Source organism: Haliotis cracherodii, unplaced genomic scaffold (genome assembly GCF_022045235.1).
Source record: "Haliotis cracherodii isolate W230 unplaced genomic scaffold, xgHalCrac1.p SCAF_1, whole genome shotgun sequence".
Lineage (NCBI taxonomy): Eukaryota > Metazoa > Mollusca > Gastropoda > Lepetellida > Haliotidae > Haliotis > Haliotis cracherodii.
In genome coordinates, this window is record NW_027266264.1 from 19,623,150 (window position 1) to 19,649,454 (window position 26,305).

General features: G+C 39.4%; 1 protein-coding gene and 1 pseudogene across 1 annotated transcript; both read left to right on the forward strand.

Annotated features, from left to right (window-relative positions):
* Positions 1-26,019, forward strand: part of LOC139454530 (uncharacterized) — a 47,383-nt pseudogene extending 21,364 nt beyond the window's left edge.
* On the forward strand, positions 72-5,842 carry LOC139470698 (polyadenylate-binding protein 1A-like). Its single transcript, XM_071252952.1, has 6 exons — positions 72-247; positions 1,178-1,399; positions 1,825-1,891; positions 3,304-3,587; positions 4,518-4,739; positions 5,161-5,842. The coding sequence occupies exons 1-6, from the start codon at positions 101-103 to the stop codon at positions 5,233-5,235; spliced, it is 1,017 nt and encodes a 338-aa protein (XP_071109053.1). The 5' UTR covers positions 72-100; the 3' UTR covers positions 5,236-5,842.
* Positions 26,020-26,305: the final 286 nt, after the last annotated feature.

Here is a 26,305-nt window from a genome sequence, read left to right on the forward strand (position 1 = left end):
GTTGGTCAGTGCTTTAGATTTCAGATTTCATTGTTAGTTAAAAAACAGAAGATTAAAAAGTTAGTAGTCTGGTGCAGTGCCAACCAACCCCAATGCTCGCATGGCTGCAATGGGCCCGAGCATGGGCAACCGACCAGCAGCTGCTGCAGCAGCGATGCCCAATGCCCCCAACAGACAAAGATTCAAGTTCAACATCCAGATGCGCAACCCCCCAGCAGCTGTTCCACAGTCACAGGTCAAGCAGCAGGTAGCTTCAGTTTGATTCCAGTTGTCCAGTTGCTAGTTGTCATATTTGACCTTCACCTTTACAGATGTTTCTGAAATGTGGTTTAATGCAACTTTAGGCCTTAACTTTAGGTCAGGTTGGTCAGTGCTTTAGATTTCAGATTTCATTGTTAGTTAAAAAACAGAAGATTAAAAAGTTAGTAGATACACTGACATCAATAGAATGGGAGAGAAATTGTCTGGAAAACGCCCAAGTCTTGAAAAGTCATAGCTATGACTTGGCTATTTAAAAGCTATGGTTCATATCCCAACATCTCGTCAACCAGCTGTTTTTATGTTTTATGGTTTGGGTGAAAATACAGAACTATATCAACTAAATCCCTGGTCTTTCAAGATGTTAGTTGGGTGTTGCGTAGGGCTGCAACGAATACACTATGAGGCAAATACGATTCATATTATGAATATAGGGTAACTAATACGAATATTTATTCACGAATATAATAACAAGTACGCAGTTGATCTTTAATTTGTTACATTCAGTGGAAAATAACAAATTATTTGAGATGGTTGGATAATTATTAATATATTATACATTTTTATACTGCATTTATCCAGGTACTAGTATCTGCTCAAATATGACAATGACCGGTGACCACAATACTGTTAAATTATATATATGAGTGTTGTCTTTAAAGAAATCTCTGCTATAATATGTTTTTTATGGATATCTGTAGGTACAGGGTATGTAGATGCACATGATTGCATATTCGTAAATATTCGATTCTAGTGACCACGAATAACGAATTCAATTCATGAATGGATACGTTTCGATTCACTGAATACGCGAGTGAATCGTAACAGCCCTAGTGTTACATAAAGTAACCATATCATTTTGAGATTATAGGTAGATAAACTACTGATAATCAGTCTTCATACATCTCATCTGTTTCAGCCCCAGCAGTCTGTTGTCATCACTGGGCAGGAGCCTCTGACGGCCTCCATGTTGGCTGCTGCACCACCACAGGAACAAAAGCAGATGCTAGGAGAGAGGCTGTTCCCTCTTATCCAGAGAATGTACCCCGAGCTGGCCGGAAAAATCACTGGCATGTTGCTCGAGATTGACAACTCCGAACTTCTTCACATGTTGGAGTCAAACGAGTCTCTCAAGGCAAAGGTAGGTAGATCAAAGACGGGATCTCAGAATATATGCTACTCATCAGAAATTAAAGAACGCCCACATTTGGAAGGCTGTGTTGCAATACCCACCAGCCATGACAGATTAACCATGGTCATGAAAGAATTGGGTGTATTTTTTTGGTGGTATATTTTTTTTCAGAATTGTGGTCTTGTTAATCTATTGAAGTGAACTTTCTGTGAAACTGGATACAGTGACAAGTTAGTTTTGCAATGTCCTGTTTTGATAATACTATACTCAGCGAAGCACTAAAAGAATTAAAACAGTGTCCAGAATACTTTGTGGCTGTAGTCTCTGTATCTGCCCTTGACATTGAATAGGCTGAGGAAATTGTACAACCAAGATGTCTTGAGAATGCCTTTGCTATTGTGTGAGATTCTGATCAGTATGTTTTGTGTCCCCAGGTTGATGAGGCTGTTGCTGTATTGCAAGCCCACCAGGCCAAGGAAGCTGCTGCCATGTCCAAAGGCGGCAAGTGATCTCTTCCCACTTCCTCCGTTTGTTATTTCTGCACCGTCAAGCTAGACAGGGAACATCTGGACAAGTGACACAATCTAGCCGAAAAAATAGCTGGATTGTAAATTGTAGCTGTTTGTGCAAGCAAAGTTTGTCTTGCATTGTTTTGTCTGTCCTTTAGATGGTGCAGAACTGCAATCTTTCGTCACAAGTCAGTCATATTTGTAAGCATGTCACCAAGGAAACAGCTGCCACACCCGCCTTGTCAGTCTTTCAGCCTGACCACTGTAATGCTCTCTCGTATGGGCAAAGAGCTCAAGGAGCTGCACTGGCTGCCAGCAGCACAAAGTTTCAAGATGCATTGTAGTGTATTCTCCTTATAGTTGTTTACAACTTGTGTGATACAGTTTCCCGCAATATCCAAGTACACATCATCTCGTTACGTCATATGATGACGTCATGTATGGATGCGATGTCTGAGTAAACTATGATGGCTTCCTTCCATGTTCTGTTGTGTTTGGCGTGCATACTCCCGAGCATAAAGGTGTGAATACATGACAGTTTTGGAGTCGAGGATGGGATAGGATACCTCAAGGAGCATTTTGGAACTGTTTACTTAATGTGGTAATTCAGGAAAAGTGACAGAACGAACACATCAGCTACGGCTTTGCGTGATTGCGCGCCATGTGACATTCGTTCTTTCGGAAGGAAAATAGTGAAGCCAGTGATAATATTGGAATATCACACATAGTGAACTGAAGCCAGTGATAATATTGTAATATCACACATTCCTTCGTTGGACAGTAACCTATTTCACGTTAAATGAACAGTGTTGGTGCTAAGTAACACGACCCAAGTTTATCAAAGCGACAAAGTAAAGGAGTAAATGGATATCTTTCTCTAAGTTACCAAAAGGTGAATTAGAATAGTACAGAAATAGAATAGAATAGAAATAGTTGAGAGAGTTACCCATTTACATTGTTACCATACGGCAACTTCACTCTAAGTTTCAAATCCATTTCATTTGATCTTATCACATTTTCATTGTTCATTACATTACAAGGGGATTTCACGTTTAGTTGATTACAAGGGGATTTCACGTTTAGTTGATTACAAGGGGATTTCACGTTTAGTTGATTACAAGGGGATTTCATGTTTAGTTTAGTTTAGTCTTCCACTGTGAACCAATGCTCATGATATTAATCACTGGATTGTCTGGTCCAGGCTCGATTGTTTATAGACCGCCGTCATATAGTTGGAGTATTGCTGAATGTGGCATTAAACATCCAACAAACTGTTTAAATATGTATGCTAAATTAACTCTTCTAATAAGAGCTACTTGTCTGAATGGGCAATTCAAGTCTGAAACTGTTATACCCTTACCATCTCTGTCACTGGCAAACTGACATTGTTTTTGTTGCTTGCAGGTTTCCAAGGCATGCCCACCAGTGGCCAGATGCGCACTACTGCCCCACGAGCTGGCCAGCCAGCCGTCCGTGCAGGTGTCTATGCCCAGCCAATCACTGGACAGTCTGGTGCAGTGCCAACCAACCCCAATGCTCGCATGGCTGCAATGGGCCCGAGCATGGGCAACCGACCAGCAGCTGCTGCAGCAGCGATGCCCAATGCCCCCAACAGACAAAGATTCAAGTTCAACATCCAGATGCGCAACCCCCCAGCAGCTGTTCCACAGTCACAGGACAAGCAGCAGGTAGCTTCAGTTTGATTCCAGTTGTCCAGTTGCTAGTTGTCATATTTGACCTTCACCTTTACAGATGTTTCTGAAATGTGGTTTAATGCAACTTTAGGCCTTAACTTTAGGTCAGGTTGGTCAGTGCTTTAGATTTCAGATTTCATTGTTAGTTAAAAAACAGAAGATTAAAAAGTTAGTAGATACACTGACATCAATAGAATGGGAGAGAAATTGTCTGGAAAACGCCCAAGTCTTGAAAAGTCATAGCTATGACTTGGCTATTTAAAAGCTATGGTTCATATCCCAACATCTCGTCAACCAGCTGTTTTTATGTTTTATGGTTTGGGTGAAAATACAGAACTATATCAACTAAATCCCTGGTCTTTCAAGATGTTAGTTGGGTGTTGCGTAGGGCTGCAACGAATACACTATGAGGCAAATACGATTCATATTATGAATATAGGGTAACTAATACGAATATTTATTCACGAATATAATAACAAGTACGCAGTTGATCTTTAATTTGTTACATTCAGTGGAAAATAACAAATTATTTGAGATGGTTGGATAATTATTAATATATTATACATTTTTATACTGCATTTATCCAGGTACTAGTATCTGCTCAAATATGACAATGACCGGTGACCACAATACTGTTAAATTATATATATGAGTGTTGTCTTTAAAGAAATCTCTGCTATAATATGTTTTTTATGGATATCTGTAGGTACAGGGTATGTAGATGCACATGATTGCATATTCGTAAATATTCGATTCTAGTGACCACGAATAACGAATTCAATTCATGAATGGATACGTTTCGATTCACTGAATACGCGAGTGAATCGTAACAGCCCTAGTGTTACATAAAGTAACCATATCATTTTGAGATTATAGGTAGATAAACTACTGATAATCAGTCTTCATACATCTCATCTGTTTCAGCCCCAGCAGTCTGTTGTCATCACTGGGCAGGAGCCTCTGACGGCCTCCATGTTGGCTGCTGCACCACCACAGGAACAAAAGCAGATGCTAGGAGAGAGGCTGTTCCCTCTTATCCAGAGAATGTACCCCGAGCTGGCCGGAAAAATCACTGGCATGTTGCTCGAGATCGACAACTCCGAACTTCTTCACATGTTGGAGTCAAACGAGTCTCTCAAGGCAAGGGTAGGTAGATCAAAGACGGGATCTCTGAATATATGCTACTCATCAGAAATTAAAGAACGACCACATTTGGAAGGCTGTGTCGCAATACCCACCAGCCATGACAGATTAACCATGGTCATGAAAGATTTGGGTGTATTTTTTTAGTGATTTTTTTTCAGAATTATTGTCTTGTTAATCTATTGAAGTGAACTTTCTGTGAAACTGGATACAGTAACAAGTTATTTTTGAAATATCCTGTTTTGATAATAGGAAACTCAGAGAAGCACTAAAAGAATTAAAACAGCGTCCAGAATACTTTGTGGCTGTAGTCTCTGTATCTGCCCTTGACATTGAATAGGCTGATGAAATTGTACAACCAAGATGTCTTGAGAATGCCTTTGCTATTGTTTGAGATGCTGATCAGTATGTTTTGTGTCCCCAGGTTGACGAGGCGGTTGCTGTATTGCAAGCCCACCAGGCCAAGGAAGCTGCTGCCATGTCCAAAGGCGACAAGTGATCTCTTCCCACTTCCTCCATTTGTTATTTCTGCACCGTCAAGCTAGACAGGGAACATCTGGACAAGTGACACAATCTAGCCAAAAAAATAGCTGGATTGTAAATTGTAGCTGTTTGTGCAAGCAAAGTTTGTCTTGCATTGTTTTGTCTGTCCTTTTGATGGTGCAGAATGGCATTCTTACAGTTTGAAAAAAAAATAGAAAAAAATAGCAAAATATGTTAAAATAAGTACAAAATAGGAGAGTTCTCCTGTTTTCACTGTTAAAAAAACATCAGTTGCAGTCAGGTACTGATAGATTATTAACTTTATCCATAACTCCGCTGTTATGACATACAAAGTGTATAATAGCATTATAAAAATAGCAACAGACTAAAAAAACAGACCTTTATGTATTGTGTACAATAGTGTTCTTAGTTCATTTTTGCTTTGCTGTATTGAATGTTTGTCAACTTTCTTTGAATGACTTAACCATTGTTTGTCAGTTGAGTTGTATGGAAGCATTATAGAGAACATGAGAAGAGGGACTACTGTAATGGATGTAGTTAATAATCTATTGAGTCTGTTAAACCAATGTTTTATTTTACAACAAATAAACCGTTTCATTGAATTGTGGTTTTGTTGTTCGTAACATTAGAGAATAGAATGCAACACAATGAGAAATATAGATCTGGTTCTTCAGCATGGCATATAGCTGGAATATTGCTGAGTGCGGTGTTGAACAACAAACCAAATCTTCAGCATGGCATGGTATGGTTGATTCAATGGTAATGCATCCCAAATGATGCAATACACGATTTGCCTTCCCATGTATTGATACTTTTAAGAAACTGATGCAGCTTCAAAACACTAACATTTACTCAATTGTGCTTGTAACTTTTGACTGGCAAATCATTGCATGATACTACCTGGCTTAGTGTACTTGGGAGCTCGATCTGAACCGGAGCACATTCATTATCACAACACAAGTCTTTGGATATATATTGTGCAGTAGCCATATCTTGAGGGATTCGGTGAAATTGTAGACACCGCCAACTTGGACACAATTTACAGTGATCTTGTAGACAAGTCGGGAGTGAATTTGTTGACACAATTTCATTGGTTGTGTTTGAGTGTTTTCTTTTGCAGAATCCTTTATTAATAAAGTGTTAAATATAAAATATGGTATTTATTAATATTTCTTTTGCAGGATCCTTTATTAATAGGTTAACAATCTGGTAGGTGTATTGAAGCTGACGAGGGGCATTTGGTAAAGTGGTGAAGTATAGGATTGACATACATTTGGTTTTAAAAAGATTAGCATTATCCTTTCTAAACACTATGGATAATCTGGTAAATATATCTAAGCACAGGACAAGACCATAAAAATACTTTTTTGTCATTTAAGATTTTATATACATTTTAGGTCACAATTCAATATGTAGATCTATGTCATAAATAAATATTTCATTATTTTATTTGTTTTGTCAGTTTACCCAAAATTGTCTAAGATTGGAGGGTCAATGAATTCATGGCTTCAAAAAAAATTCAATTTATTCTGATTTGTTCATTTAAACTACTGATAGAGAACTTGGTTTTCATCACTGGCAGATGCTGGTAAAATCAAATGCACCACAACAATATTTGTACTATATGGTAGCTGTCAACTGTCCTGATTATTTTTTCCACGAATTTGCGAAAAAAAGTACGATTTCTTGATATGCCAAGTTGCCAACCTCTGAAAGTCGCAAGTACTAACTTTTCATCGATTTCGGTAAAAGAAAGGGACATTATTTAGCCTTGCACCGTCTGCGACTTGACTGGGATCCAGTCTACAAGCTCCTTCACAGGGCATGTGTCTCAAACGGTCTATCCTGTGAGGAGCTTGTACGTGAAAGAGGAGCGGTGGCCGATCTGTCGCTGGCTGCGATTGAATTACGTCACTAAATGTCATTCATTGGTGCCCAGTATCGGATCAAAACAAGTTGCGGATTTACGTCCCTCTGATTCAGACGAAGACCAGCTGTACGGTGATACGGCAAGTTTCATCATGTTCATCTAGGTTTGTTTGCTTTCTACACCGCACTCAAGACTAATTAAGCTACATTACGGTGGCTTGTTATAAGCCTGGGCCAGAGAAAAACCGTGGTTTGTAACTTGGGCCCTTGTCGGGGTACGATGACCGTACACTTGTCAAATAAGTCACACAGACTGACCCTTTATAATATATGTATATCATTTTTTAGTCCAGTGGATGTTACAGAAGGAACATGCAATATTGTTTTCATAGCTGTAGGTTACATGAACATCGGATCGCTAACAGGAAGCAACATGAAAGTGAAAGTAGCGGAGACGCCATTTTACTATTCCCTGTGTTATAACATCAATAATTAATTTATTGACGTCAATAATTGAATTTGATATCAATAATTAATTTATTTATATTACAAATCCAGTTTTGAGATTTTAAATTTGAAGTGTTTTAGATCACTAAATTAAATTGTTGATATAAGAAAGTAAAATAGATCAAGTAAGTCACAATATCTTCTTTTTTTTTAATATCTCAATTTTAGAAATCACAAATTCGTTTAGTATTTATTGGTATAAAAAAATGGAAAATCAATAATTTACTTCTAGGTTCATATCGCTGTAAAGAATTAAGTTACTTGTAAACAATATTGTCTGCCAAGCTTATCACTCAAAGTAAATTGGAAATATTTATTTAGGGAAGGTGAAATTATGAAAAACACATTTACAGATGTTATACTATTTAGTTAGGTTTGATATGATATGCTGATAATAAGTTGAATTACCCACACTCCTTGTCTGCAATCGAATATAATATAAATCATATTTGTGATATATCATTTTATGTCTGAAATTTAAATTATAAATAAATCATATCTAATTTTCGAATTTGTTATATCAATCAATTGAATTTGGGATATCTAGAAATCGAATTTGTGACATCAATGAACCATTTTTAGAAAATTAAACTTTGAATATGTGACAAAACAATCAAATGTGTGATATCAATAAATCATTTTATATCCAAAATTCGAATTTGTTGTGTCAATAAAAAAATTATGTCTAAAAATGGAATTTATTCCAATAAATAATTTTGATGTCTGAAAGAATTGAATTTGTAATGTCGGTAAAGTGTTAAGTGATATGTAATGAAACAAATTTGAGATGTCAAATGTTTTTATTATATCTTAAAATAAAATTGGTGTCATCAATAAATCATTTTATGATATCTAAAAATTGCATTCTTGATGTCAACAAGTGATCTATATCTAAACATCAAATTATCTATATGTATTCAGAATCTTGTTAAAATGTGATTGAAAAGTCATTAGCATAGAAGGAAAGATACACTGGTCCCTCAGAGAATCTCATCTTTGTAAATATTAATAATAGTGTTCTAAAATAGACCAGGGTAGTCTGTAGGTTATGTGATCATGTTTGTGAAACCTAACCTTTCAGTGATGTTTACAGGATGTTTAAATAAACCTGATTACAAACATATCACATGGGAACCCTGAGGAAATCAAATCTTTGAACCCTTGTGATTATCTTGAACTTAAGAACTAACAGTAATAACTCTACCACAAGTCTGGTGAAATGGTCATTTACTGTTAAACTCAAAAATGATAAAATTACATATTATGTTCCCCCATGGTGGGTTGGTTGGGAAAAAGCATGGTTCACAAGTAAAAGCACACAACACCAGCAAGCACCCTTTAGTGACAAAATAAAACATACCATTAGAGTAATTCCACATTGCAGCCCCCTAATGGAGTTATCTCCCTTACACCAGCGAGACATTGAGGCTATATTGACTAACCCGATTAAGCTAGAGCACTTAATGCTTGAAAATCATATAATGTTTGAACAACTCTTGCATCAAATGCTTCAGTCATGAGTAGAAAAATAAAGCGTTATTCCAAAAGTTTGAAGTGTTTTTCTCCATGAGGCATTTTTAAGGAGTACGGACAAGCTACATGTATATGGATGAACAACTTCTTTAATACAATTAGGAGCTACATTTCGGTGTAGGTCCTTACATTGTTATCAAACCACTGATGTTCAGGGAAAGGTTGAGAAGCATATTATAAGTTAAGGTGTCTTTAGTTGCTGTATACAGTGTCATATTTGGTTAGAAGATTTTTTATAGAAAACAGTTTTATTTGAATCAAGTTGGGGACAAGTGATACTTGTACAAATATTTGGCCCCCCCCGTAAAAAAAAGTTAACTACGGCCATGCACTATCTGGTATCAATATCACGTAATGTCAAAATGAAAAACTTGACCCTTACAACTGTTGAGTTAAGGGTCAAAGGGAGACCACTCTTCAAACCTTGTTGATAATTTTAACTATAATCTATTAATTAAGTCACAAACGTTATCTAAAATAAATATTATTTATATTAAAACGCAAAACAGTGTCGAATAACAAATTTCTGTTCCCATTTTTCATGTGAAATATGATAGGTGGCTGTTGGAAAATCCAAAATGGCTGTCACTGACGGTAAACAGTCTCATATTAGATCAGTAACAACCATCTTGGATTTTTACTGACAGTATACAGGCTCATATGGTGTTAGTAGTTCTGCTCTCTGATTGGTCAGTCTCACTTCAACATTGTTGAACAATGTTTTACGACATTGTTCAACCATTGGGGCAGTTGCATATCACTCTGAACTACTGGTAACCTCCAAACCTCCAAACCATATTCTAAGTTAAAAAGACCTGATGTTAATTGCTAACAATTCAAAGACTACTTGCACAACTGTCAGTTGACTGTGAAGAGGACGTCTGTTGAAAATTTGAAGTTGCATGTGAATACAAAATTAGATTGGAATTTTGATTGCTAATCTTTTTTCATTCTAATTTGTATATATATTGTACATATTTACAGCTGAAAGGGCTTTGGAGACACTGAACTTTGATACCATCAAGGGTCGACCAATCAGAATAATGTGGTCTCAACGAGACCCTTCCTTGAGAAATTCTGGAGTGGGCAATGTGTTCATCAAGAATTTGGACAAGAGCATCGACAGCAAAGCTCTGTATGACACGTTCTCTGCTTTTGGCAACATCCTGTCTTGTAAGGTATGTTAACAGACTAACTGATGGCATTGTGTCAATAACCGAGATGGATTTTGCATAGGTTACTTAAAGCGTGGACTCTCGGATTCCTTGTATGATGATACAGTGTAATGCAAACAACTAGTCCACATCTCATTTGAGATTGGTGCAGGTCTGATAACGACCTAAAGCCAGTGTTTAGTTTCCTATCTAGTAAGTTCAACCAATAAGTTGGGACTATATTCGAGACTACAGTTAACTGATTTCTAAGACAGCATATTTTAAATTTTATGATAATGTTTTTCATCTGCAGATTTAAAGTGAGGTACCCAACTTTTCTCTTTGCAGATAGCTTCTGATGAAAATGGCTCCAAGGGTTATGGTAATGTCCACTTTGAGACCGAGGAAGCTGCCAGACAGGCCATGTCACTCGTAAGATAGGAATAATTATTCTAAAAAATACCATAAAAAACCACAATACATTGAAAAAAACAACCAAAAAAATAAGAAAAACTTAACCAAAAATACCAAAAAAAGTTATTGAAACGGCAGTTCCTGAGTCGACATACGGAGGAAGTCAGTACCCAAGTTCCAAACCACATTGATTTTGAAGAACTCTACGAGAAAACAAACAAGCCAAGATGAATCCCGCAGGACCAAGCTATCCGATGGCATCTCTCTACGTTGGAGATCTGCACCCTGATGTCACAGAAGCCATGTTGTTCAAGAAATTCTCAACAGCAGGACCCGTGTTGTGCATTCGTGTGTGTCGAGACATGATAACTCGACGATCACTTGGCTACGCCTATGTTAATTTCCAACAACCTGCTGACGGTATGTTAAATATCCATCATGTCTGTATTCGTTATAATTGCATATTGAGGACCTTTGCTTTATCGCGTTTGAAAGTAATAGGCCTAATGCGCATCACGATGTTTCGATTCAGGACATGTAGGCGAGGCCTTCTTGTGTATATTCTGGCAAGATGAACTTGTTCGTTTCAGCGTTAAAATAACCTATTTCATCCCCACGACTATGTCCTACTTTTGCCACATGTGACTTGACTGACCTCGTAACAGCCTGGGTGGAGTTCACACCATCAACCACTGTTTTAATACATCAAGGTCACAGCTTTATTCTGTTAAGTGCTTACTTACATGAAAGCACATTCAATTTCATGCACTTGGTATTGTGGCTCTTATGCTGCCTTTTATATATCAATATACCTACCCGTTTGTGTATGTTTTTGTGACCTGAAATAGCTGCTTAGTAATTTAAGTGTTCCCATTATGAATCAAAGTTGAATTAAGCCAACACTGAGAGACTTTCAAATCTTGTCAAAGGCTTGTCCTTCTTTTTTTCTGTTATTCATCAACTTCCCTCTTCTCGGACCAGTTGCATGTGAATACAAAATTAGATTGGAATTTTGATTGCTAATCTTTTTTCTTTGTAATTTGTATATATATTGTACGTATTTACAGCTGAAAGGGCTTTGGACACAATGACCTTTGATACCATCAAGAGTCGACCAATCAGAATAATGTGGTCTCAACGAGACCCTTCCTTGAGAAAGTCTGGAGAGGGCAATGTGTTCATCAAGAATTTGAACAAGAGCATCGACAACAAAGCTCTGTATGACACATTCTCTGCTTTCGGCAACATCCTGTCTTGTAAGGTATGTTAATAGACTAACTGATGGCATTGTCATTAACCGAGATGGATTTTGCATAGGTTACTTAAAGCGTGGACTCTCGGATTCCTTGTATGATGATACAGTGTAATGCAAACAACTAGTCCACATCTCATTTGAGATTGGTGCAGGTCTGATAACGGCCTAAAGCCAGTGTTTAGTTTCCCGTCTAGTAAGTTCAACCAATAAGTCTATATTCAAGACTACAGTTAACTGATTTCTAAGACAGCATATTTTAATTTTTATGATAATGTTTTTCATCTGTAGATTTAAAGTGAGGTACCCAACTTTTCTCTTTGCAGATAGCTTCTGATGAAAATGGCTCCAAGGGTTATGGTTTTGTCCACTTTGAGACCGAGGAAGCTGCCAGACAGGCCATTGAGAAAGTTAATGGCCTGTTGCTTAATGGCAAGAAAGTGTAAGTGCATATCAAACATAAACTCAACCCAGGAGCAAAATATCTAAATTTTCGTAGCTTGCTTTTGTTGCGAAAGATAGCCATGCTGGCTGATCTTTCATTGTGCCCTCTGTAAAAAGAGTATGGGTGGACCAGGTCTCCTTATCCTATGGTATCGAAGGGGCAGTGTTTCCTTTGAGGTGTGGTTGGCCATGAAAGCTAGGGCCCTGTCTTATTTTGGGCATCGTGGCTGTTAGCATCTTCCCAAGGCAAGTGTCCTCAAGCCTATATCAAAGACTTGTCTACCAATGCCATTTCAAGCCTACTTTTCTTGGCCTCTTTGTGGCACCACACCGTGTAGAAAATGAGCTGTTCCTTGTGATGAAGATGTGATATCCAATCAGATCGCTGTTCTTATTTCCATCGCTCCTCAAAGATGACTTCCAAAGCAGCCAACCTGGTCCATCAGTTAACGAAAAGATTTGAGATTTCATCCCTGACAAAATGAGACTACCACAGTATCTCAATTTTTTGGGGACCAAGTTTGATATAGCTGTTTTTTCACATGAATTAGCTGAAGGGTTTACTGTTCTTTTCTGAGCATAACAAGTGATAAATGTTTTTACACTATGAATCAGTAACTACTATATTCTTATCTTTTTTTCAAAATGAAAAGTGCAGTGTGTATGGTATTAGGTAGGCAGAGGAAGCATGTACTGTCATCTGCCCCCTCCGACTAAACCTGCTGGTCGTCTATAACACGTGTAAATTATTTGGTCCCCCCAAAGTAGTGTTGTAGCAAGGAATCTGACCGTCAGCAGTATACCATATCACAATACAACCCTTGTTCATCGATATTTTCCAATAGTCACAGATGAATGAGGATATATTTATATGAATCATATCTACCTTTTTTGGCCTTTGGATGGACTGGGTTCTTATCTAAACAAAGTAAACTGCATACGCGTCACACTGTTACATTAACATTCCATATTGGGGACATAATAGGTCATTTATCCCTACTCCCCATCTTGCAATCCGAAGTCGGGATTATTGAATGAAGTGCCATTTGAAGAGAACAAATATGTATTATCTAGGCCCCCATGTATATTGCAAAATGTATCGCTCTGCAGCTCTCTAAAATTACAATGTGTTTCCATGTATATTATTTTTTTGCTACTTTCTGTTCACCAATGCCAGTGGGCAGCTTTCCTTACTTTTGTCCTGTTTGTAACAGGTATGTTGGCAAGTTCATCCCTAGGAAAGAGCGAATCGCCCTGCCTGGTGACAAGATGAAGCGTTTCAACAATGTTTACATCAAGAACTTCGGAGACGAGTTGGACGATGACAAGATTAGGGAATTGTTTGATCCATTCGGCAAGATCATAAGTGCCAAGGTAAGATCTTATCTAATACCACTTTTATTCAGAGTTACTTGTTAGGTTTTGATATGTTCCTTTGTTCAATTGATGTTCTTCCATTACTTTGTCATGAAAGGGGATAATGTATTTATGTCTTGACAGTTTGAAATTGCTCAAGCAAGATTTTCTGCCTGTTGACATGGTTAATGAGCTCTTGCAGTGACCCCACACATTCCTTTCTGTTTCCTCCTTGGTGATTGAGGTGTTTGGCACCAATTAAGGAAGTTACATCACATACTTGTACACTAAATGTTCAGGTTTTACCTTTGTGGATCAATATATATTACAAAAAATGTCTTTCTTTTTTTTGGCAGGTGATGACAGATGAAATTGGCAAGTCAAGAGGGTTTGGTTTTGTTAGCTATGAGGAACCTGAGGCGGTTAAGAAGGTGTGTATTGTGTTCCATGGATAAGAAACAGTTGATCAATTTGCAACTTACAGGCTAAATGTATTTTTGCAATATACGCCAAAAATGAAAATTATTTATTTATCCAGCTGGTGTGTCAAACACTAATGCATTTTAGTAGAAAAACTACCATTCCTTTCATTTGTAATGACGTTTGCTTAAGATGTTCTAAGATAAATGAAGTAATGTTTCTGTTAGGCCGTAGATAACTTGAATGGCATGGAGCTTGGAGGGGGCAAGGTGTTGCATGCTGGTCGTGCACATAAGAAAGCAGAACGCCAAGCTGAATTGAAGGACAAGTTCGAGAAGATCAAAGTGGAGAGGATCCACCGAAATCAGGGTGTGAATCTGTATGTCAAAAATCTGGAGGATGTGGTCGACGACGAGAGACTAAGGAAGGAGTTCTCGCAATTTGGAACCATCACCAGTGCTCGAGTATGTGAAAAACATTTGTGTTCTGAGAAAGGGCATTTCATACATAACAGATACTTTGTCATGCCCACACACCCTGGTGTGTAGTTTTACCTAAATGGCTATCCACGTCTTTATACTGGGCAATATTGAAAATCCGACAAGTGTATCCATGTGGCACTGTTGCCATGAGCGGTTTCTGTGAACACTTGTCTGTACATGAGTAGTTAATGCTTCCTTGATGAATATCCAGAGTGACAAATTGGTTAATCTTTTTCCATGAAATCTTTATTGTTGCATTTTCCCTTTTAACGGAAAAAGATAAGTATTTTTCATGTTGGTTGATTTCAACTCTTTTTCCAGGTCATGAGCAAAGGTGGTCGTTCAAAGGGCTTCGGTTTTGTGTGCTTCAGCTCTCCCGAGGAGGCAACCAGGGCTGTAACCGAGATGAATGGCCGTATCATTGTGTCAAAACCTCTGTATGTGGCACTGTCCCAGCGTAAGGAGGACCGACGTGCTCACCTTGCCTCACAGTACATGCAGAGAATGACCACCATGAAACAACAGGTACACATGGTTTTGCTGCATAAACATTTCTTAAAGATTCCATCAACTTTAAATGGGAAATTCTTCCATTTCAAACATTTTCTACAAGAATCTTGGGTCACATGGATAAGTTTCCTAAGCAATCAATTAATCTTCATGCTTGGCTATGGGTCATATTGTCTCGTTATCGGAGGAAACTTGTCTCAGCTATGCCTTATTGTCTGTTTGGCCATGGTACTGTGATTGTCATTCAAATTCCACATTTGCTTCAGGTATAATCCTTTGACTGTTAGCACCATCCCCATGGATACAATAAGTTCCACTCTCCTTTTCCAATTGATAACCATGACATTATTGAAAGACAATTGGAGTGACATAAATCCAAACGGTTCATACGCTGTCAGTTCCATGATCTGCATTTGACACAACTGAATTTTTTTCTTTTTTAAATATTTGCAATGATTGTCTTCTTCAGCAAACAGCACAGTTTAACCAGATGTTCCAGCCAACTGGAGCAGGTTACTTTGTGCCCACCATGCCCCAAGCCCAGCGTGGATTCTTCGCCCCAACACAAATGCCACAGGTCCGAGCAAGTCCCAGATGGCAGACACAAGTCCGACCAACACAGCCGACTGCAGGTTGGAACACTAACATACTGTATAAATAGACCTGTGAAGATCCAGGGTAAAATAGGTCTTCAACCCATGCTTGCCGTAAAAGGCGACTAACGGGATCGGGTGGTCAGGTTCGCTGACTTGGTTGATGCACGTCATCAATCCCAATTGCGTGGATTGATGCTTGTTCTGAAGCGTCCGGGAACAAGTGTCCGGGAACAGGTCTCATGTTCCTGGACACAGTGGTTGACTCATGGGTACACAACAGCTACGCGGAAAGCGTTGAAGTTTGCTTGCAGCATGTGCTTCTTGCTGGATAAGCGGAAAATGCGCATGCTCTAGACAGTTATTTTCAGTTGGCTTCTGGCATTCATATGGGTAAGTTTTAAATGGATATCTCTCTCTCAGTTACCAAATGGTGAATTAGAATAGTACAGAAATAGAATAGAATAGAAATAGTTGAGAGAGTTACCCATTTACATTGTTACCATACGGCAACTTCACTCTAAGTTTCAAATCCATTTCATTTGATCTTATCACATTTTCATTGTTCATTACATTACAAGGGGATTTCACGTTTAGTTGATTACAAGGGGATTTCATGTTTAGTTGATTACAAGGTAAGTTCATGTTTAGTTTAGTTTAGTCTTCCACTGCGAACCATTGGTAGCAGAGCGTGGTTGCTCTGAATATGGGCTAGTTAGTTAGTTATAGTGACTGGTGTTGATAGTTCTTAGGGTCAACGTACGTCATTCAAAAATAGGATAGATTTTCAAGTGTAGTTTGATGCTTGTTTGTTCACAATGGCTGGCAAAGCAACAAGCATGTCTGATATAGCAAAGTCTGAAGGTGGGATAATAAATCCTGAAAAGGCTACAAGTATTAGTGATGTAGATAAGCTGGAGTTAAAAATAGCTCAGCTTAAGAAACAAAAGACGGCAGCAAAGTCTGCATTGACAAAGGCTCAGAATCAGATGCTGAGTTTGATAGACCAGGAGGATCTCCCCACAAGGAGTGAGTGAGTTGGGTTTAACGCCGCTTTTAACAGTATTCCAGTTATATCGCGGCGTGTCAGCTTAATGTGGGAGGAAAGCCCGAAGTGATGCAGTTCTTAGACGTTTACCACTTCGGTGAAACCCACGAGCACGGGTATGGTGCTGACAAACCTAGAAACATAATCGGGGCGAACCGGGATTCGAACCCACAATCATAGGTTTCTGGCGTGCCCAAGGGACGCAACTCTGCACAGCGAATCGCGGCGCCTTAGACGACTGGGCCACCCGTGCCCCCCTCCCCACAAGGAAGGCAGCGAGGGATGAGATAGATAAGGTGAGTTCACTTCAGGCTAAAGCTGTTGACTTATTGTATGACCTGTCCCAGGCATACGACCAGCATGGAGATTACGAGAATGCCAAGAAAACATGTAAGGAAATAGATGAAGTCTTAGAATTTGGCGATGATGCAATACACAATACACAATGCAAGATTGCATTTGAGCAGCAGGTCAGATGACAGCTCGTCTTCTGGTATAATGTCGAGGATATTTCGCCCAATTAACTAAAAGAAACGCATGCCTGTGAAACTTAAAGTCGCAGAGCTTCAAGAAAAACAATGTGTTTCTTCTGTTCATCAGAATGTTGGTCATGGTGAGTCAGTTGCACCAGAAATAGATATGAGTAGAATAAGAATAGAAATGTAAGCACCTGCTTCTACTGAAATAGAAAGGGGGAAATTACATTTGCCATATGACCGGATAGATAGCAACTATGACCACCAAATGAAATCTTTCATTGAGAGAAATAAGACATCGCATAGCAATAAAATTGGTGTTGATATGTGGAGCAAGATGAAACGGGTTTCAATTCCTGTGTTTCATGGCAACATTAAAGACTACGAAAGTTGGAAAGCTGCTTTCATGGCATGCGTGGACAGAGCTAATGCCACTAATGAGTATAAGCTGTTACAACTAAAGCAATATGTTGCAGGAGAGGCTTCTAATCTCATATCAAGGCTAGGTCACACTGCTGCAGCTTATGATGTAGCTTTGGAACGGCTTGAGAGAAGGTATGGAGGTAAAAGAAGGCAGATTGCTTTAAGAATGGAGGAAGTTTATAACTTCAGACCCATTCGTCCTGGCAACGCCAAGGACTTAGAGAATTATTACTGTTGTCAGTCTTAGAGAAGCTGACAAAAATGAGGAATTTGGTGACGGGTGTCTGTACTCCCAATTGTTGAGGAAAATGACCGGGTCAATGATAACAAATTACCAAAGATGGCTGTTTGAACTCCAACGTCAGGAATCGGTTGAGACATTAAGACAATGGGTTCTAAAAGAATCCGAATTTCAAACCGTAGCATCTGAGGTGAAACTGGGTATCGTTGAAAGGCCCAATGATAGGGAACATAAGTCCAATCAAAAGTCAGGATCTTTCTTTGGCAGGAAACAGGTACAGCTCTGTCACTTCTGTCACGAGAAGGGTCATCAGATTGTAAACTGTAAAAGCTTCAAAGCTTTAGATATCCAGAAACGATGGGTCAGAGCAAAAGAACTGAAGCTTTCCTTTCGGTGTTTAGGAATCCGTCATGTTGGGAAATTATGTTCCACAAATGTGCCATGTGGTATTGAGGGATGTCGGTCGACACACAATCAATTACTACATGATAGTGATTGGGTAAACTCACGGACAAAGGACACTGTGAATATAAGCAACAAATCTGAAGAAGCTCGGAATGAGTACAAACAGACAACAACGTCTACTACGAGAAGGAATATTCCTTTTCTTCGCTCAGGACAATTCCTGTTATACTGAAAAATTGAACTCGCAAAATACAGGTCAATGCTCTTCTGGGTGAGGCCAGCACACAAACCTATATCAATGAAGACGTAGCATCAGAGAGTTGTGCATGGTCAAATACAGACCGTATCTGTGAATGTTCTCAACAGCAAGCTGGAAACCTTTAATAGCATGGCTGTTGAAGTGGGATTAGAAAGTGTTGATGGATCAGTGAACATGAAGATATCAGCATTGACTACAACAAAGGTCACAGGGATGATGAAAGTGATTGACTGGAACAAAAATGCAAATGATTGGAGTCACTTGCGTAACATTGAGTTTCCAAAATTGAGTTCTAGACCAATTGTGGACATATTGATTAGAATGGACTATTTGGAACTTCATTGTTCTCTCGAAGATGTTTGTGGTCATCCTGGTGATCCTATAGCATGGCTAAAACCATTGGGGTGGACGTGTGTTGGTAAAGTACACGAATCAGAAATACATACTGCACATGTGACTGGCTCATTCTGTGCTCATGATTCACCCACAACAAGCAACGAAATAGAGCTTGAGTCATTAGTAAATAGGTTCTGGGAGGTTGAAACCATTTCAGGGTACACACCCTTTATGACACGAGATGAGGAACTGGCTCTGGATGCTGTAAAAGAATCACTTACCAATGATTCAGAGAGGTACACTGTTGGTTTTCCATGGAAGGATAAGTCAAAGCTTCCTGAAAGTAATTATGATAGTGCTTTCAAACGTCTGAAACAAATTGAGAAAAGGTTATCCAAAGATGTCACAATTCAGACAGCATATGGCGACGTGATATCACAGTATCTGAAAAAAGGATACATCACAAAAGTTCCTGAAAAAGAGGTTAACAAAAAATGTTGGTACTTACCTCATTTTCCAGTGGTCCGACCTGAACGAAATACAACGATGGTAAGGATGGTTTTCGATGCATCAGCAAAAACCTGATTTATATGAATTTTCACGGGTAGTCTTCGGAATAAATTGTTCACCATTTCTGGCACAGTATGTTACACAGGAACATGCTAAGTCATGCAAAAATCATCTTCCGTTGGCTGCAGACACAGTTGCTAAATCAACATACATGGATGACACAATGGATTCGGTAGAAACTGAAGAAAAAGCAATAGAGCTTTATGATCAGGTGAATGAACTGTGGACTACAGCTGGAATGCACACCAGGAAGTGGGTCTCCAATTCATTGAAGGTCCTTGAATGTATTCCAGTTGCAGATAGACTATCTGAAATTAATATTCAGATGACTGAACTGCCATCAGTGAAAGCTCTTGGGTTGCTCTGGAATGCAGAGAGTGATAGGTTTCAATTCTGCTACAACATCCAAAATGATCACTTTCAAATGTCAAAAAGAGCTTTCTTGAGGGAGATTGCTAAGATATTTGATCCTTTGGGACTGTTAGCTCCATTTACCATTCGGGCAAAGATAATATTGCAACACATTTGGGTGTCTCGTGTAGGTTGGGATGACAGTCTGAATCCTGAGTTAGAGGAAAAAGTCTTGCAATGGTATTGGCAGATTTGAAGTCTTTATATTTCCCAAGATGGATAGAATTTAGAACAGAAATAGCCAATCCAAGCCTACATGTGTTTGCAGATGCATCACAAGATGCTTTTGGTGCAGTCATTTATCTGGTGAGTGTTAATGAACACAGGACAGCAAGTCAACTTGTAGCTGCAAAAAGTCATGTTGCTCCACTGAAGGCTATCAGTGATGGCAGCGGTTCTTGGGGTGAAACTTCTGCTTGCTATTGCAAAAGGCCTAGAAATGTCACCTTATGATGCAAGGATCTGGTCTGATAGCATGAACGCGTTGTGGTGGATAAAAAGCCACAGTAGAAGCTTTAAGCCATTTGTGGCCAATCGTGTTGGTTTTATACAAGAAGTGACAAAACCCAGCCAATGGATGCATGTGCCAACTAATTTGAATACAGCTGACATACTTACAAAAGGTTGTAAACCTGAAACACTTGGTACAAAAGCATGGCTACAAGGTCCTGAGTTCTTAAAATTTGATGTAAGCCAATGGCCAAAACAGATACATGCTTTCCAGAAAGTTGAGCTGGAAAGGAAAACTGGATCAGATATGAAAGTGACAATGATGGTGCAAGATGTTGATCAGACATGGCGTTTGGATCCATGTAGGTTTTCCGACTGGAAAAGACTGTGCAGAGTCTTTGCATGGGTCTACAGGTTTCTCAGTAACTCTCGGACACAAAAGGATATGAGAAGGAAAGAAGAACTGGACCTAGAAGAGATTGAAGGAGCTGAAAGAAAACTAATTTCAGAAGATCAAAAGGAAGCATTTCCTAAAGAGTATTTAGCACTGTACCATGACAGCAGAATACCACCTAAGAGTAAACTCATAGGATTACAGCCTTTTCTGGATGAAACAGGGGTGATGAGATTAAATGGCAGACTGAGGTTTGCAGAAGTCCTGTCCTGGGAAGCAAGGTTTCCTATTATTCTTCCCAGAAAAAGCCCGGTGACAAAGTTGATAGTTAAACATCATCATGAAATGTGTCACCACATTGGAACAAATACCACATTAGCTTCATTGTCTTCAAAGTTCTGGATAATATCCTCGAGGGAGGAAATTCGTGAATGGGAAAATGCATGTTTTTGGTGCAAAAAACAAAAAGCAAAGCCAGCACAACAACTCATGGGCAATCTTCCAAAGGTAAGAGTAGTTTGTTCAATGAGAGCATTTGTTCAAGCTGGGGTAGATTTCGCTGGTCCATTTCTTACTGTACAGGGTCGAGGTAAAAGCCGTCAAAAGCGTTACCTGTGCCTGTTCACATGCCTAGCAACACGCGCTGTACATTTAGAGATCGCTTTTGGACTAGAGATCACTTTTGGACTAGACACAAATTTGTTCTTGAATGTTCTCTTCAGCATGGCACACAGAAGGGGAATGCCCAAGGAGATCATATCGGACAACGGGACGAATTTCGTTGGAGCTGTGAAAGAGCTTAAAGAGCTGGTGACTTCATTAGATTCTGACATCACAAAATCAAAATTGGCAAACAGAGACTTAATCCTCCAAATGCTCCTCACTTCAGAGGAATATTCGAATCGATGGTCAAGTCAGCTAAACGGGCTATTTATGCTGTCCTCAGCTCAAGTGATGTCACCGATGAAGAACTGATGACTGCTTTTACTGGGGCCGAAGCTCTGTTGAATTCAAGACCACTCACATATCAGAGTACCCACACACAGGATGATGTTCCGCTCACACCAAACCACTTTCTACATGGGCAGCTTGGTGGAGACTTCGCTCCAGAAATAGATTCCACTTCCTTTTCTCCCCAGAAGCGTTGGCGGAGGATCCAGGAACTCATCAGGCATACCTGGAGGAGATGGATGAGAGAGTGGCTTCCAACGCTGAATGTCAGAAAAAAGTGGGTCACGTCATCAAGAGACTTCCAAGTTGATGATGTGGTGATTGTCGTATCACAAGATAATCCAAGAGGAACTTGGCCAATGGGAAGGATATTGAAAACGTACTCAGGCAAAGATGGCCATGTTAGAGTTGTAGATGTTAAAGTTGGAGGGTCGAGATTGACTCGACCAGTTACAAAGATCTGTCCTCTCGAATATTGAGACTGAACAAGAACCAGCTGTTCAAGGTTGTAAATAGTGCTGCTGTTTTCATGGACTAGTCATTGTTGTAAATAAGTTAGTTTTTTTGTAGTTTGTCAACTGCATTGTTTTGATGAAGTATTGTTCCAAATAGATGATAGACAGGGGTCTATCATGGAAGGGGGCATGTTCTGAAGCATCCGGGAACAAGTGTCTGGGAACAGGTCTCATGGTCCTGGACACAGTGGTTGACTCATGGGTACACAACAGCTTCGCGGAAAGCGTTAAAGTTGGCATGCAGCACGTGCTTCTTGCTGGATGAGCGGAAAATGCGCATGCTCTAGACAGTTATTTCCAGTTGGCTTCTGGCATTCATATGGGTAAGGATTAAATGGATATCTCTCTCTAAGTTACCAAATGGTGAATTAGAATAGTACAGAAATAGAATAGAATAGAAATAGTTGAGAGAGTTACCCATTTACATTGTTACCATACGGCAACTTCACTTTAAGTTTCAAATCCATTTCATTTGATCTTATCACATTTTCATTGTTCATTACATTACAAGGGGATTTCACGTTTAGTTGATTACAAGGGGATTTCACGTTTAGTTGATTACAAGGTAAGTTCATCTTTAGTTTAGTTTAGTCTTCCACTGCGAACCAATGCTCATGATATTAATCACTGGATTGTCTGGTCCAGGCTCGATTATTTATAGACCGCCCCAAGCCCAGCGTGGATTCTTCACCCCAACACAAATGCCACAGGTCCGAGCCAGTCCCAGATGGCAGACACAAGTCCGACCAACACAGCCGACTGCAGGTTGGAACACTAACATACTGTATAAATAGACCCGTGCATATCCAGGGTGAAATAGGTCTTCAACCCATGCTTGCCATAAAAGGCGACTATGCTTGTTGTAAGAGGGGGCTAACGGGATCGGGTGGTCAGGCTCGCTGACTTGGTTGATGCACGTCATCGATCTCAATTGCGTGGATTGATGCTCATGATATTAATCACTGGATTGGATTGTCTGGTCCAGGCTCGATTATTTACAGACCGCCGTCATATAGCTGGATTATTGCTGAATGTGGCATTAAACATCAAACAAACTGTTTAAATATGTATGCCAAATTAACTCTTCTAATAAGAGCTACTTGTCTGAATGGGCAATTCAAGTCTGACACTGTTATACCCTTACCATCTCTGTCACTGGCAAACTGACATTGTTTTTGTTGCTTGCAGGTTTCCAAGGCATGCCCACCAGTGGCCAGATGCGCACTACTGCCCCACGACCTGGCCAGACAGCCATCCGTGCAGGTGTCAATGACCGGCCAATCACTGGACAGTCTGGTGCAGTGCCAACCAACCCCAATGCTCGCATGGCTGCAATGGGCCCGAGCATGGGCAACCGACCAGCAGCTGCTGCAGCAGCGATGCCCAATGCCCCCAACAGACAAGGATTCAAGTTCAACACCCAGATGCGCAACCCCCCAACAGCTGTTCCACAGTCACAGGTCATGCAGCAGGTAGCTTAAAGCTTCAGTTTGATTCCAAGGTTTCAGTCTTAACTCCAAGTCGAAAATGGCTGCCAGCAAATGGATGTTTTGGCTGCCCAAAATGTTGGGGGCACCCTCAATCCTTCTATATTAAATGCCATTCTTAATGATTTTGAGAGTACATTTCTGACAGTCAGGACCTGATCTTGGGTTAAAAGCCTCAGATTTGTCCTTGTGTTCGACCTATAACTTGAAAACTTCTGCAGTAGTTTCGTTTCAGACTTTCTATGCCCAAATTAGGGGAGCAGTGCTAAGTTTAATTTAAGTATTTGGATTTTCTGAAAATTGTTTGGTTTTACTTAGAATTTAATGAGAATATGTGTACTTGAACATTAGTGCGACCAAAACTTGAGAACTACTACTTGGATTCTTTTCAAATTTAAGGAACAATTTCTATCCTTATAGGAGAGTTGAGGTAAAAGTTTAATTTTGACATGTATATTTTCCAAAAATATTTTTTAGTCATATTTTGAACTTAGATATATATATTTTACTTCATTTGTGACCTGTAACTTGAAAACCACTTCATGGATTCGTTTCCATTTGGGAATAGGAGAGGTTCAGTGTCAAGTTTGATTTCGATAAGTGTTTTTTTTCTAAGAAAATATTACTTTTTCATTGATTTGTCAGCACCAGACCTGTGCTAGTTGTCATATTTGACCTTCACCTTTACAGATGTTTCTGAAATGTGGTTTAATGCAACTGTAGGCCTTAACTTTAGGTCAGGTTAGTCGGTGCTTTAGATTTCATATTTCATTGTTAGGTAAAAACCAGAAGATTAAAAATTTGATACACTGACATCAATAGAATGGGAGAGAAATTGTCTGGAAAACACCCAAGTCTTGAAAAGTCATAGCTATGACTTGGCTATTTAAAAGCTATGGTTCATATCCCAACATCTCATCAGCCACCTGTTTTTATGTTTTATGGTTTAGGTGAAAATACAGAACTATATCAACTAAATCCCTGGTCTTTCAAGATGTTAGTTGGGTGTTGCGTAGGGCTGCAACGAATACACTATGAGGCCAATACGATTCATATCATGGATATAGGTTAACTAATACGAATATTTATTCACGAATACAATAAAAAGTCAGCAGTTGATCTTTAATTTGTTACATTCAGTGGAAAATAACAAATTATTTGACATGGTTGGATAATTATTAATATATTATACATTTTTATACTGCATTTATCCAGGTACTAGTATCTGCTCAAATACCACAATGACCGGTGACCACAATACTGTCAAATTATATATATGAGTGTTGTCTTTAAGAAATCTCTGCATGTAATGTTTTTATGGATATCTGTAGGTACAGTGTATGTAGATGCACATGATTGCATATTCGTTAATATTCGATTCTGGTGACCATGAATATCGAATTCAATTCATGAATGGATACGTTTCGATTCACTGAATACGCAAGTGAATTGTTACAGCCCTAGTGTTACGTTAAGGAACCCTATCATTTTGAGATTATAGGTAGATAAACTGCTGATACATGTAATCAAGACTTCATACATCTCATCTGTTTCAGCCCCAGCAGTCTGTTGTCATCCCAGGGCAGGAGCCTCTGACGGCCTCCATATTGGCTGCTGCACCACCACAGGAACAAAAGCAGATGCTAGGAGAGAAGCTGTTCCCTCTTATCCAGAGAATGTACCCCGAGCTGGCCAGAAAAATCACTGGCATGTTGCTCGAGATCGACAACTCCGAACTTCTTCACATGTTAGAGTCGAACGAGTCTCTCAAAGCAAAGGTAGGTAGATCAAAGACAGGATCTCTGAATATATGCTACTCATCAGAAATTAAAGAACGCCCACATTTGGAAGGCTGTGTTGCAATACCCACCAGCCATGACAGATTAACCATGGTCATGAAAGAATTGGGTGTATTCTTTTTAGTGGTATATTTTTTTTCAGAATTATTGTCTTGTTAATCTATTGAAGTGAACTTTCTGTGAAACTGGATACAGTGACAAGTTAGTTTTGCAATGTCCTGTTTTGATAATAGGATACTCAACGAAGCACTAAAAGAATTAAAACAGCGTCCAGAATACTTTGTGGCTGTAGTCTCTGTATCTGCCCTTGACATTGAATAGGCTGAGGAAATTGTACAACCAAGATGTCTTGAGAATGCCTTTGCTATTGTTTGAGATGCTGATCAGTATGTTTTGTGTCCCCAGGTTGATGAGGCGGTTGCTGTATTGCAAGCCCACCAGGCCAAGGAAGCTGCTGCCATGTCCAAAGGCGACAAGTGATCTCTTCCCACTTCCTCCGTTTGTTATTTCTGCACCGTCAAGCTAGACAGGGAACATCTGGACAAGTGACACAATCTAGCCGAAAAATAGCTGGATTGTAAATTGTAGCTGTTTGTGCAAGCAAAGTTTGTCTGGCATTGTTTTGTCTGTCCTTTTGATGGTGCAGAACTGCATTCTTTCGTCACAAGTCAGTCATATTTGTAGGCGTGTCACCAAGGAAACAGCAGCCACACCCGCCTTGTCAGTCTCTCAGCCTGACCACTGTAATGCTCTCTCGTATGGGCAA